The sequence below is a fragment of the Motacilla alba genome, chromosome 5 (genome assembly GCF_015832195.1).
Source record: "Motacilla alba alba isolate MOTALB_02 chromosome 5, Motacilla_alba_V1.0_pri, whole genome shotgun sequence".
NCBI lineage: Eukaryota > Metazoa > Chordata > Aves > Passeriformes > Motacillidae > Motacilla > Motacilla alba.
This window is the reverse complement of record NC_052020.1, coordinates 16,095,760-16,108,895: the sequence shown is the minus strand read 5'-3', so window position 1 is coordinate 16,108,895 and position 13,136 is coordinate 16,095,760. Positions and strand designations below refer to the sequence as shown.

The 13,136-nt window shown below is 41.4% G+C and overlaps 1 protein-coding gene across 11 annotated transcripts in view; it reads left to right on the top strand.

The window, feature by feature from the left end:
• The window catches only part of BRSK2 (BR serine/threonine kinase 2), a 305,276-nt gene that overhangs the window by 254,112 nt on the left and 38,028 nt on the right, over window positions 1–13,136 (top strand). For 7 of the 11 annotated variants that reach the window (XM_038138589.1, XM_038138587.1, XM_038138585.1 and 4 more), the window contains exons 12-14: window positions 1,328–1,478; window positions 5,223–5,288; window positions 9,261–9,284. In XM_038138589.1, the coding sequence (XP_037994517.1) occupies window positions 1,328–1,478; window positions 5,223–5,288; window positions 9,261–9,284 (241 nt within the window). The remainder of the gene's footprint in view (window positions 1–1,327; window positions 1,479–5,222; window positions 5,289–9,260; window positions 9,285–13,136) is intronic. The other 4 variants (XM_038138588.1, XM_038138590.1, XM_038138591.1 and 1 more) reach the window with 2 other exon arrangements.

Here is a 13,136-nt window from a genome sequence, read left to right as displayed (position 1 = left end):
ATCTTGTTCTAAAAACATGATGTTAGAAAGAGAGAAGGAATGAGTACATGGTGGGTGTGAGGAGGGCAGGATAATAAAGAGCAGGCAGTAGAGGTAGAATTGTCAAGTGTGGTATTTCTGGTTTTGCACAGGAATCCTGGCAGAAGAAGCCTTAAGAACTGGGCACTGTGATCTTTTTTGTAACAGCAGGGGTGAAGGATGCCTTCTTTTACAAGTGGTCGCTCTCCACTAAAATTAAAAATGTGTCTATAAATAGAGGCAGGGAACTGAAATAGCCCAACCAAAGGAAAGAAAATCCTTCTGTATTTTTTCTGCCTTTCTCCTTTGTACTGTTTTGATGCCGTGTGCAGTGTTAGCTGTAAAACATCTCGGTGGGTCTGTATGTGGTTCCCTGCTTCACCATGAAGGTATGGATGATTTGGCAAGTCACCTTCTGCAATGCATTTTGGTATCTAAAGACTCTTCTCAGAAAAATTAAAGGCTCCTCAGAACCTCAGTAAATGTTTGTCAACGTCTTTAGGAATGGATTGCCTTTAAATATCTCTTATATATCTTTATATTTCTTTTATATATAATTAAATATCTCTTATACCTCAGTTTTCCCTCTGCAGAGCTATAGTAGCACTTTGATATTTCATGGAATTGTTACACAATAAAATGTGTATAGCATTTAATTTACTATGGTAATAAAAGCTGTATGATGTGGCTCTCATTGAAAGATTTGTCTCAGGTAGACAAGCAGGTTTAATTTGTAATGCTTCTGAAGGAGGAAAAATATAAATCAGCAGGAGGAACCTGAAGTTAAGCTAATCTTAAATATGTAAAAAAAGGGTATTCTTTCAGAGCAGAATGCAATTCTGAATTTAGAGTGTACTCCTGTCCCTGTGTCACATTTAATCTGGCTGGCAGGGATGTGGAAGGCAAGCTCTAGCAACCTAGGTACATACACAGGATCCCTAGATGGCTCATGCTCTGCCTAACAGCTTGTGCTATAGCCCATGCTGTCACCTTGTATCATCCTGCTATTACTGTTATCAGCTTTGTAAGCTAATTTCTGCAAGCTGTGGTATAGTTGTACCTCTATTTTGCAGTGCTCATAATACCTTCAGGGCAGTGGCAGGGCTCCTTCTCTCTGCAGGTGGATTGCAAGTTACATCTTAATGCTTGCAAATTTGGAACAAGGGAGAGACTACAAATGTTCCCCTCCATCATGAAGAGATCTGTCTTTGTAGGGGAGGTGGGAGAGTGAAATTGAGAGAGGGTTTAGCCCGCCTGTGTGAGGTAAGTCCCAGCTGAATTGAGCTGACAGCGTTTTCTTTCTGGACAGATCCCCCCAGGAAGCGCGTGGACTCCCCAATGCTGAACAGGCACGGCAAGCGGCGGCCAGAGAGGAAGTCCATGGAGGTTCTCAGCGTGACAGATGGTGGATCCCCAGTTCCTGCTCGCAGAGCTATTGAAATGGCACAGCATGGACAGAGGTGGGTCTGTGCTTCACCCAGGAGCCCTGCCTGCCTGGATCTGCTCCCTCCTTTTGTATTACACGTACAAAGGAGCTGTGGGGCTTTTTTGTTCACACCAGCACTCATTACACCTTCCAGTCGCATCTGCAACATGATCTGGCAGCCAGCAGTGCTTCTGCAGAAGCCCTGCCAGGGGCTTAAGGGTTCTGTTTGCTTGCAGCTATTCCTCAGGAAGCCCCCATGTCCTCTGGGCAAGACCCATCTCACCTCTTTTTTATTGTTGAAGACATGGGCATGCAGTCTAGGCTTGCAATACAGGCTGACTGGGCAATGGGAACACATAAGGGCTTTGGGAGGTGTCAGACACACGTGTCCTGTCAAACAGGATAAATTACCTTCTGCTTGTTCTTCTTCAGAGCCTACAACAGGAGTCTAGATGACTGTCTGGGATTAGGTTCCTAGCTTTTGGGCGCCTGAAGTTAAATGAACACCATGCTCCATGTCATCAAAACAACTTGAATCTGAAAAGCCCTGTCCAGGCATCTTGTAGATGCCTCCAAAATGTGCTGTCAGAGCCAGAATGCATCTGAAATGGCACGTAAATCACCACATGCTTGTGAAGCGATGGAATATGTATAATTTTCCTCTTTTCTATCAAAGAAAGTGTCAGTCTTGTGGAGAAACAGCAGAGGAAAATGGTGTCTCCTCAAGGCAAGTTCTGGGAGAGTAAGTGAACTGTGGAAATTCACTTATATGAACCATGGAAGTTGCTTCCTCAGTCCCTATGACTAGCCTAAGGGAAGCGCATGCATTTGGTTTCACAGTTGCATTAATCAATCAATATAAAAGAACACTTCCCATATATGATTGATGATGATGATGTAACTTCTGTTTCAGTTTTGACACAATTTTTTAATTGTTCAGCTCTTAAGATCTGTTAAAAAAAAAAAAGCCTGCTGTGCCCAGAAGCTCCCTTTGCTGACTGAGAACTGGGAGAAGAACATGAAATAATTTCATAGATATTCCAGAGGCCACTAGAATTGCTGGAAACTTTTCCTGGCAATTATTACAGTTCTGTCTGCAGTGAAGAAAGAGTGGTAATTTCCAGAATCTGCTAAGACTTATTTCAGACTGGCTATGTGACCTTGAGACTGCCATAAAGACTTCTTGACATATTGTACGTTGGAAACCTGTCTCAAATATATGATTTGGTGTGAGGTGTGGGTGAAGGAAGTGTTCAGGACAGGGTGTGCTCAGTGTTCCTAACAGGCCTCAAAGGAGTAAGGATGAGCACAGCACTGACTCCTTGTTCCACCTGCAGTGTTTATTCCACTGCTGGGAAATGCATGGGACATGAGGCCTCCAGAGCAAGGCAGAGGCAAATCACTTGTCCCCACCTCAAGGCTCCTTCACAGGGAGTGTCCAATTGAATGGAACAATCGGGAGGCGTTAAATTGACCACAGCATTTTCTGAGAGCTGAAACCTTTTCTTCCAGCTCTGAACTTTGAATTTGGTTTCAGAAGCCTGAAGAGGCAAAGCTGTGTCTTGCTATCCATAGTATTTCTTTTGCTTTTAAATGTCTCACTCAATTCTGCACACAAGGAAACAGTTGAAGTCAGAAGGTCTGGGATGAGTTCAGAGCAGAGATATATCCAGGCTACATATCAGTAAAGAAGGGCTTTGGCTTAAGGAGAAAGCAAAACCTGCAGGCACAAAAGACATATGGGGCAATGCATACCACAGGTCAGGAATGGACATAAAAGTGTGATTAAAGGTGGAGAAAGGGATGTAATAACACCATGATTGATGATGATGGGCATGGTAGTGCTTGTTTTCGAAGGGGTTAAAGGGAAGATGTTATTTTACTCCACGTGTGAGCTTCCATAATTCATCCCATCCACATGCAGAGATGACAACGGCACAGTCGTTTATTACACGGACTGGCTTCACTAACGAACCCCACTGCATGGGGAGTGTCTGGGGACGATGCATTGCTGATGGGGCACCATCTGTCAGAGCCCTCAGCAAAAAAATGACAAGTGCCTTCCACCAAAAATGGGGATTTTTAATGGCTAGTTGCATATTATATTCCATGAAATGATCCACTGACAGTGGATTTTACAGCAGTAGGGTTTAGATCCCCAAGGGGGATGCTTTTTTAAGAATTTTTTTTTTTTTAATCTCAAGAGACAACTATTCAGTGCTTTTATCCTACAATACTAGGAAGATTGACCATGGAACTAGGTCTCCTGTTAAGACACAGATGACTTGTGTAAACATCTGGAGACACAGTGCCATTGCTTCTTCCTTGAGCTGGCAAAGATACACTTCTAACCAGTGGGCAAAACACACCCAAGTGTCTTGTGATTTAGTCTTACTGTCCTCTTTCCCAGTAATAAACAGATGTTTGCTTGCATAAAGAGGATTTCTGTTACAACATCGGGTTTACATGTCTGTATCATGATCTGTGCTTTTGTAGGGGCCCTACAAGTGTCTGGTGTTGGCTTGTTTAGTGCATATCTTTCCACTGAAATTTAAAATTGCCAGCCTTCAGCCTCCAGGCTGAGAAAGTATTAAGTGAAAAACATAATCCTTCAGTGGCTTGGTTTTTAATAATGGACAAGGAAAACTCACACAAAAGCTGCTTGTGGAGCTTACAGGCTCCTTGAAATGCTTGAGCCGACCTCTCCAGGTGTTCTCCAGTGGATCCTTGTGAATGGCTACGTTGGTATGCACAAACCCTAGCCCCTCTAAAACTGGTGACTATGTTTTGTTAATTCTTGGGTTTCCCTACTAGTTGTCAACTAAACTGGGTTCATAATTATATCTTAATTACTTCTGCTGTTCTGGTATCCCCACCTCTCAGACTATCTGATATTTCATTGAAATGTCAAAAGAAAAGAAGTAGGTTCTGAGCTTAGTTTAACATCAGCTAATTTGTCCCTCGTGCTAAAATCACACAGCCTAGGAAGAATTCCATGGGAGCTAGAATACAGCAGGGATATGGCAGAAATTTTCACAGCTTTGCTGTGAGAGTCCAAAAACCATTCTAAAATGGGCTTCATTAACTATTCATTTTCTTCTAGTTTTTGAAGTGGAGAGCTTGCATGAGAGATCAGCTAACATTAGGAAGCAGTGTTCTGTGAAACAGTGAAGCATATTATCAGTGAAATATATTACAGAGAGCTGCCCTTTTGGCAAAGCACAGGGAATTTCACTTCTAAGCTGCAGGGATTCAGACCCAAGATGAGAAAGAAGGGCATTTCTCTATACACTGAATATAGGGAACAGAGTTGGGAGTTAAGTGGTAATGGACCCTACAAATTAGAATACAAAATGGATTACTGTTCCTCTAAGAGGCTCTATGGTCTGATTTTAACCTTTTCTGAGAGCATGCTTAGTGTTGAGGTCTCCTGGAAAAGTCATGAGTAATGAATGCTTTGCAATTAATGCTTCAGATGTGTTCTGTTTTCCCTGGACACTGTGACAAAGTAGATGGTACCTGGGTTTTAAATTGAATAAAGGAGAGCAGGGTCTACAAGTATGCATGGGGGAAGTCAGAAGTCAGGGGAAGATAATGAACTTGAGCACTGTGTAGGCTTGAGCCATGACTGTAAAGTAAAAGAAAGGTCTTTCAGAGCATTGCTTAAAAAGGGGAGGATGGGTTGGGGGACTGGGTGTCCAGCATTGCTACAGGTGACTCTCTTTTATAAAAATGTCCACACTAGTAACTGTGTTTTCTCGCTTTGTTCCTGCCATAGTAAAACAATGTTCAGTAAAAGCCTGGATATCTCTGAAGCCAATCCCAAATTCAACAAAGAAGAAAGGTATAACCACTGACAATATGTTCCTCTCCTCTACCTCACTGCTGAGACCTTAAAGATGCAGTACTTACCTTCTCTGTGTGGGGACAGAGCTGTTCTCTCTTTCCTCTTTAGAGAGAAGCAAAGAGGGTGGGATATTTACAGCTCCACGCTATGTATGTTTTTGTACAGTCCCATTCATTTGAGGCTATCCCCAATGCAGCCTTGGACTGTACCAATGATTTCCCACTTAAATTTCATCCTACTGCTATTTCTGGTTCAGTTCTGCCATGAGTAGAAGTTCTGCCCAGGGCAGAAGATGCATTTGCTTAAGACTTCTTTGGGAAGGATTGGAATATAAAACACTAGGAAAGCCCAGAATGTTCCACTCTGAGCATTAGAAACATCAGCACAACTGAGTGAGTGACAACAGTGGTAGAAAACTTTAAAATTCAGTCTGATAGACAAAATATTAAGGGCTTCTGGTAAGAGACAAACTCTTTAAGACTCCCCAGAGGACACAGGAGGAAAACGTGATTGAAAACATGGTTTTTGGAAGATGATTCTAATCTAGCAGTTCAAGTGACAGTCGCTGAAGAACAACAGAAAGGGTAACTCCCAACTGTCAACAGAAGCACAATGGAAGACAGGTAGGCCACCACATTTACAGACTTTAGGTAGACTTATGTGGGTCCATGAAAACAAAAAAAAAAGTTCATACTTTTGTGAAGGTTTTTAGTGTACATGTTGTTTCTAAACTTTTGGTCTCAGAGGAAGAGAATTTTTCTCTGTGTTGAAAACTGGCATCCCAAAGGATAACTCTTCATCAAAATGTAATCCTTATACATTTTGGACAAACACTTAGCTTACCCAAAGGTTATGTGTGGCATATGGTTCAAAAAGGGAGAAGCAATGGCTTCCTTAAAGGAACCAATGGACTTTGCAAACCATTCTTATTTCCATTTCCCCTTTTCATAGAATTATTTCTGTATAGAGATAAAGGTGGCCTTTAAGCCTCAGGAGATTTGCAGGATGTGTGAGGGACTGTTTTGGCCTTTTGCAGTCTGAGACAGTCTTTTGTGGTCAATGTTTCAAGTCCTGAACCTGCCACAGTGAGGAACATTGTGCATCTGCAGGAGAGATTGTGCCTCGTGTAAAGCACCCTCTCTAAGATGCCAAAACACCAACAAGCATTGGATTGGACCTGGGTTGTTAGCAACCTTGTAGTTCCACAGCCATGAAGAAGTAGTGGTTATACAGCCTTTAGTGGCTGGGCTTTCCTGGACTGTTAGCGTAGACATGGAAATTCCTGTTCCTTTCTCTGATAATCCCTATATGTAAGTTCTGCTCTTGAGCATGTGGCACTTCTTGCATTAAAAGTTAGTTTAAGGTTACTCCAAAGATGAGCTTTTTCATAGTAATTAGGAATCAGATCCAGTAAAAGAGATGCAGAAATTTTATCTGTGACAGGAGAGCAGTCTTTCAGATGTTCTGAGCACCATTCCTTGTCCCTCTGTCCTTCTCTGGCAGCTGCTGCAACTGTGTTAGGAGCAGAAGAAATGACACTTCTGTATCTTCTGTGGGAATTTCTTAAATCCACATTGGCATTTTGTGTTCCCTCTCAAAGGTGGTATTTTTCAGAAAACAGGAGGAGAAGGTTAGAGCACTGCATGAGGATTACCCACAGTCCTGCTCATTCAAGGACCAGGCTGAATTGATCTTACCTCCCTCCCACTTCTAAGTGTTCAAATGAAGGACCTCAGTGGTGGGAATGTGAGAGAACCTGGATTCTAGATCTGTGCACAACCACATGAAAGGAAGGGGTAGGCAGCAAAGAGGACTCCAGCAATATGGGGTCACATAAATCAGGGTGGCCATTAAATTTTTGTTCAGTGTTTAATTGTCCAATTTTATGGTACCTTTTTTAAAGGAATACTGCATCTTTAAGGGTCCCTTCCCTCTAGATGCACATGGTTGTCTTAGTAGCTGAGGCCACTGTCCCTTTCTTTTTCTTTTTCTTTCTGACTTTCTTTCACACCCTCTTTCAGTGCTTCTCTTCTTCTGTATCTGGGTTGCTGCAGCTCCGTAGTTCACTTGCTTCAGTATTATAGGGAATGCACATGTCTGCGCTTCTGGGTCTCTTGTGTCCTGGGATTGTTCATTTTTTTTTTAAACCTCATTCCCCCTTTCCTTTACCCTATTGTCAATTTGCTTTCCATTCTCTTTGTTAACCTCTTCAGTGCCTTCCCTGTTGGGAAAATGACTTGAAAGAAACATTATTGAACCTTCTTGCACCCATTCTATTTACATTTGACTATTCTGCATGTGTGCATATGGGTGTATTTTCTGTATAAATATACACACAGGTTCCAGTATATACAATGGGTGTCAATTTGCTCTTCTCAGTTACATCACTGTAGACAGATTGGTTCAGGTACAATTGAGGACAGCATTTGTTCCTAAATATAGACATATATTTGTGTGTATATAAATATTTATATATATATCTATATGAATTAGATCTCTCTAGACCCAAATTTGCACTCCACAGGCTGAAATATAAATGGAGTGTCACTCAAACACATGAAAAAGAACTTACTCTAATGCTTCTTTCCACTTCTCTATCAATGCATACCACAACAGCTTTTTTGTCCTATTCTGACTACGTTTTCATTTTAACTGTTCTCAAAACTGCCTTGGTGGCTCAGCCCAGCACTTGCAATGTTGATGTAACTGGAGGCACGGCTAGTTGCACTGAGCAGTAAACTGTGAAATCTACTGGGCATATATTAAATTTGGCATTTCTGTCTTGTGGCGAATGGATTTTCCTCACCCAGCCAGAGGTAGCTCTGGCAGCTTGGGAGCCTCTTATTGAAAATGGAGAGAATGAGAGAGAGAAAGTGACAGAGAGGAAAAAAAGCGTTGCATCCAACTTGAAAATAATTTGGCTTAATAACGCCAAACTGTTTTTTTATTTCTAATCTAATCTTTGTTAATGTGAAAAGGTGGTGACATTTTCCTGAGTTTGTTTACCTGCACCCCTGAAAACTTAATAACCTGGCAATTCTATTTCCATTTTGAATGCTTTGGTTAGTAGATAAAAATTAAGAATACTGATGTTTTCAATTGTCATTAGCCTTCAAAGTCAGTATGCCAGAGATTCAGTCTGCTTTTAGAACTGCTTTTTCAGACCCTTTTCAGCACAGCATTGATTTATTCTCCATTCACATTTGAAAGATTTCCTTTGCAACCTGCAAGACCCAGAGACTGAATTTATTTTAAATGAAAAATGAGATCCTGGAGCACAAGATGGCATCCACAGAGATAAGTGCTGGGTTGCTGAGCTGGTACGTTCTAGCTGATCTGAATTCCTGACTATAAGACCATCATGACTAATAAGGCAGTATCAAAGCAGATTCACAGCTTGAACTACAATCTTGTACCCTGGGCTCCCAAGCTGGCTCAGAAATGCATGCTTTAATAACCAATACATTTCACAGTTCATTCGTGGCAAAAAAAAAAAAATACTTCTTACCAGGCCAGCTTGGGGGACAGAGGGACACTGCACTGAACAAACCGGGGACAAAAAGAACAATTTCCTGGATAACAGTGTGATATAACCGTGCCTTATGTAAGAGGCAGAGAAGAAATGCTGCTTGATGTATGAACCCCATTGCTCCGCTGACTGCTTTAATTGGGATTTGGCTGGGAATTTTTTTTTGCAGCCTTAGTATGTGCCTCTCCATATTCCCCAGTGCCAAAGTTGGATGTGTCTGCAATATGTGAGTGGGACAAAAGTTGTTTTCTGGTCAATTAAACTGTCCCCCTAGTGTTCCTGGTCTCTGTAAAGACTTAGGCACCGGTGGCAATGATTATGATCGTTCAGTTCTCCGAACAGTATTTCACTCTGCTTTTCCTACTCTTCTCTCCACCTGCCTCCACACCCCTCTCTCTTTCTTTCTCTCTCTCCCTCTCTCTTTATTTTCCCTTTCCGAGGATGGCGAGTGCTGATCCATTGGGGTAAGCTCTAGTTTTGGATTATTCCTGTTGCGGGACCTGTTGTAACTTTGCAGAGGAACTTTTCATTTGCAATTTCCAAACACAATACAGGTTGATACACCTCAGTGACTGAGGCTTTACAGCAGGGAGAGAGAGAGAGAGATGTGGGAAGAAGCATTTTTGGTGCTTTTGTGTGTGTTTGTGTGCTTTTATGTTGGAGACACACTCCATATAGTTTACTTTTGGGTTCTTCTTTTGTTCTCTTATTTGTCCCTCTATTTCAATGTCTGTGGGCACATAAAACTATCCTCAGACGCTGTGCAGATACCAGACACCTTCTAAGAGAGAAACTCATTCTCTGTTTAGCTCTTTTGTATCTGTTTGGTATTTTCCAGTTAATTTGGATCCTAATTTATCCAGTTTTCTTCTTTTTCTTTTATTTTCTTTTTTTTTTTTTTTTAATGAAACTGAATCCCATCCATATTATTAAAAAATGCTGGGTATTCCCTCTCTTTTTAGAATATGTTTTCTTAAGAGGTGAACAGATGGCCCTAGAGACAAATACATCTTCAAAGCTCTGTATTTTCAATAAAGGCAGTATAGGTACAGCTAAGAATGCACTCATGCTTCAAATTAAAGTTCCATTTATAAATACTTAAGAGAAGGAGAATATTATATTAATAAATGATTTAATAAAACCATTGTAACAGATCACTACAGACTACAGTAAAAACTTCTTGAGAAGGTACACATTGAGAAAGCTAATTAGCACCAGTAACATTTACTTCTCTTGTTTGCAGCATGCTTCAATATCTGTTAATTTTTTCTAAACTATTTATAGATGGAACTTTGGTATAATTGGCCAATTAAGGAGGGTGGTGCTGTTCAACATCACTGTCTGCATGGGTTGAAAAGAAGAAGAGGTGTGTTACCAACACCTGCACCTCTTCCTCTGCGCTCTCTGTAAGGCTTCATCTTACAAGTGTTTGTTACCATGAGCAGACATTCTGACTCAAGCATGAGTATTCCCAGTCAGAGCTGTCACAGTGTTATTTGCATGGTTGGGACTGTGAGACAGTGGAACATCCAAGGTATTCTATACATATTCCCCAAATCAGGCGGTGAGGAAGCACAGTTTGTACCTTTCAGACACCCAAAAGTAAGAGTGATGAAATTTAACACAGCCTGACTGCTCACCTCTTGCATGTTGATTCAGGTCATTGTCAGAGGTCTCATACCCTGAAGCTTCAGTTTAGATTTTTTTGCTTTGAGTGAGCAAGGAAAGAGTATCAAATTCCACCCAATTCATGCTTGAAGCAAATAACATGTTGGCTGGGTATTTCCTGGAATGACTTTCAAAACCACACATGGAATCAAACCAGTTCAAAATTTCTAAGGCATTTCACCCAGGGACACAAGTCTGATGCATCACTGCACGCTGCATGCATGCTGCAGGCTCCCCTTCTTGGAAGCATGGCTCCAGCTTGACCAGCTAAGAGGCTGTATTCGGCATCCTGGTAAAACTGTGCTATGAAAGCAAGTTCTGCTGGGACTGCAACGGGGTATCAAACTTGCCTTGGATTGTAGGAAAAAGTTCTAGGAGATGGTTATTCAGAGAAGAAACAAATGCCAAATCTGACCTAAATGTTAACTAAATTCATGCTGTGAAGCCTTTGTGTTCTACTGGTGTGTCCTCTCAGGGGCACTTATAAAGCATTTGGGAACTGATCTGAGAGAAGGGTGACGGAGAGATGCTCTGTACATGTGCTGCATGTGCAGTGCACTTACCAGGCCAGCTGCACTCTCCTGTCTCCTGTTTCTGTCTGTCTGCACCTCAGCAGTGTCAGGCCTCAGCACTGCACCTCTCAGGAAATTCTGCATTCTCTGAAACCAGCTGGAAACTGGATTCAAGCCCCTCAGTTTCAGAACACTGGTCTAACATGAACTGGGCCTTGCATGGCTTCCTCTTGACAGCAGCTGGCTAAAATGAGTACAAAATTGCTTTAAAATGAAGGATCTTTCAACTTTGAAACTTTGAATTATCAAATAGATTGAATAAGGTATAAAATCATCACAGCCACAAACTCCAGCCCACACACACACACATTTTGTTTCAGTCCTTTGCCTCTCTTTCATAGCTCAGCTGTCTCCAGGTTATTGTCAGTCTGTGGAATGGGAGGAATAGCCTGCAATGATCTCGGTGTCCACCTTATGTTTAGAGTGCCCTCTGCATCTTCCCCCTCCTAAACCTTGGGTCTGCCTCCCTTATGTTTTGGGGTTTTTGAATTCCTCCCTCCAGGCTTGTCAAAACAACTGTGTCACTAAAGAGTCTCTTCTGGAGTCTCTAAATCTGGCAGTAGTGTTTGAGGGAATGTTCTTTATCTGAGCAACTGCACTGTCTTTCCAGCCTGTATTTTCAACAACCTTTTGATGACTTCCATTGAGTTAATGCACATGCACACAGGAATGCAAAACACAGAGCAAAATGAGTCACACACAGTGTTCACAGTTTCCTGGATTGTTGCATTTAGTATTAAGTTATTGGAATAATTATAGATTTAATACTTCCAGTAACATTTAATGCCTGTAAAGACTCTTAGGAGGTTGCTCACTAATAAATGCTTTTCACTAAATAAATTTATTTCATAGCCATGGAGATGATGTTGTACCTCTTTCCGCACATAAGACTTAAGAGTCTGCCATATTAATGCTGCCTGTAGGGCCTCAAACTTTCATTTTCTGGTGAGAGGGCTAAAAATTTTAATTCCTATTCTTTTATTACAGCATTTCAGCATAATACAATGTTTTCATTCCTTTCTTTTGGCCCTGTCCCAGTTCTGTCCACCTGACTGAGATACAGGAGCAGTGCATGTGATTGATTGGTTTTTTTTTACCGACTGAATTACAACATTGCTTAGCTGAAATGATCTTGATGAGAGGGACAAATCTGTCATTTTTGCTTGTTAGCACTTTTTGTACTGGAGTACAGAACTACGTAGTAGGGCATGCTACTGAGTTTTTTCAGCTAGCTTGAGAATCATATCCCATTTGTAAAAGTAAATTATGGGTGATTTGTTAAATTGAGGAAGATGCAAGGAAAATCTCCTCAGTCTTTGTGTCATATCCTGTACTACCACTTTCTGGTAAAGGAGGAAATCTTCTGAAAATGTATAGCTCTCTTTTCACCCTGACACTTAAATTGAACACAGGCTTCTTTAAATTCTTTCCACTGCTCCTATATACAATTTCCAGTGTGGACAAACTGAAGCTTGCTATAGGGCCTGCTTCACTTCTTACATATTTTGCACATAAATCAGCAGCAGAAATAAATCTTGTTCAATAGCAATCATGTGGATACTGAATGCATTTCCAGGAGGATTTCATACTAACTCTCTCTTATGTCCCCTGCCTCAGGCTCCTAGGCTGGATGAAAGCACAGTACACAACAACTATTTTTCAAATATTGCTTCCAATATAAAACTGGGATTTGGGAGGTGGGGACTGCCATATTCTGCCCTCCATGTGTGTGATCATTTTTGTAAAAAGATAAGAGGCAATGGGGTTGGGAAATGAGAATTCAGGCCTGTTGGAAACACCTGTTTGCAAAAAGGAGATAGCAGAGTGGAACTTTTAAGCAAGTGTCCTGGAATTCAGGTGAGTGTCAGAGAGGATGTTCCCACCACAATTAAGTGTTGGTGGAAACATCTCCTTTAACTCTAAGTTGGTGTTTAACTGCATCTCTGGGCACCTGAATGCCTTCCACATTTGTCCAAAATAATCTATAGACTCCTCTTGTAATTCATGGTTTGGAAGAAGCTTTTCCTGATGATTCATGCAAGGAACATTTTAACTAAATGGACTTCCCATCTGCAC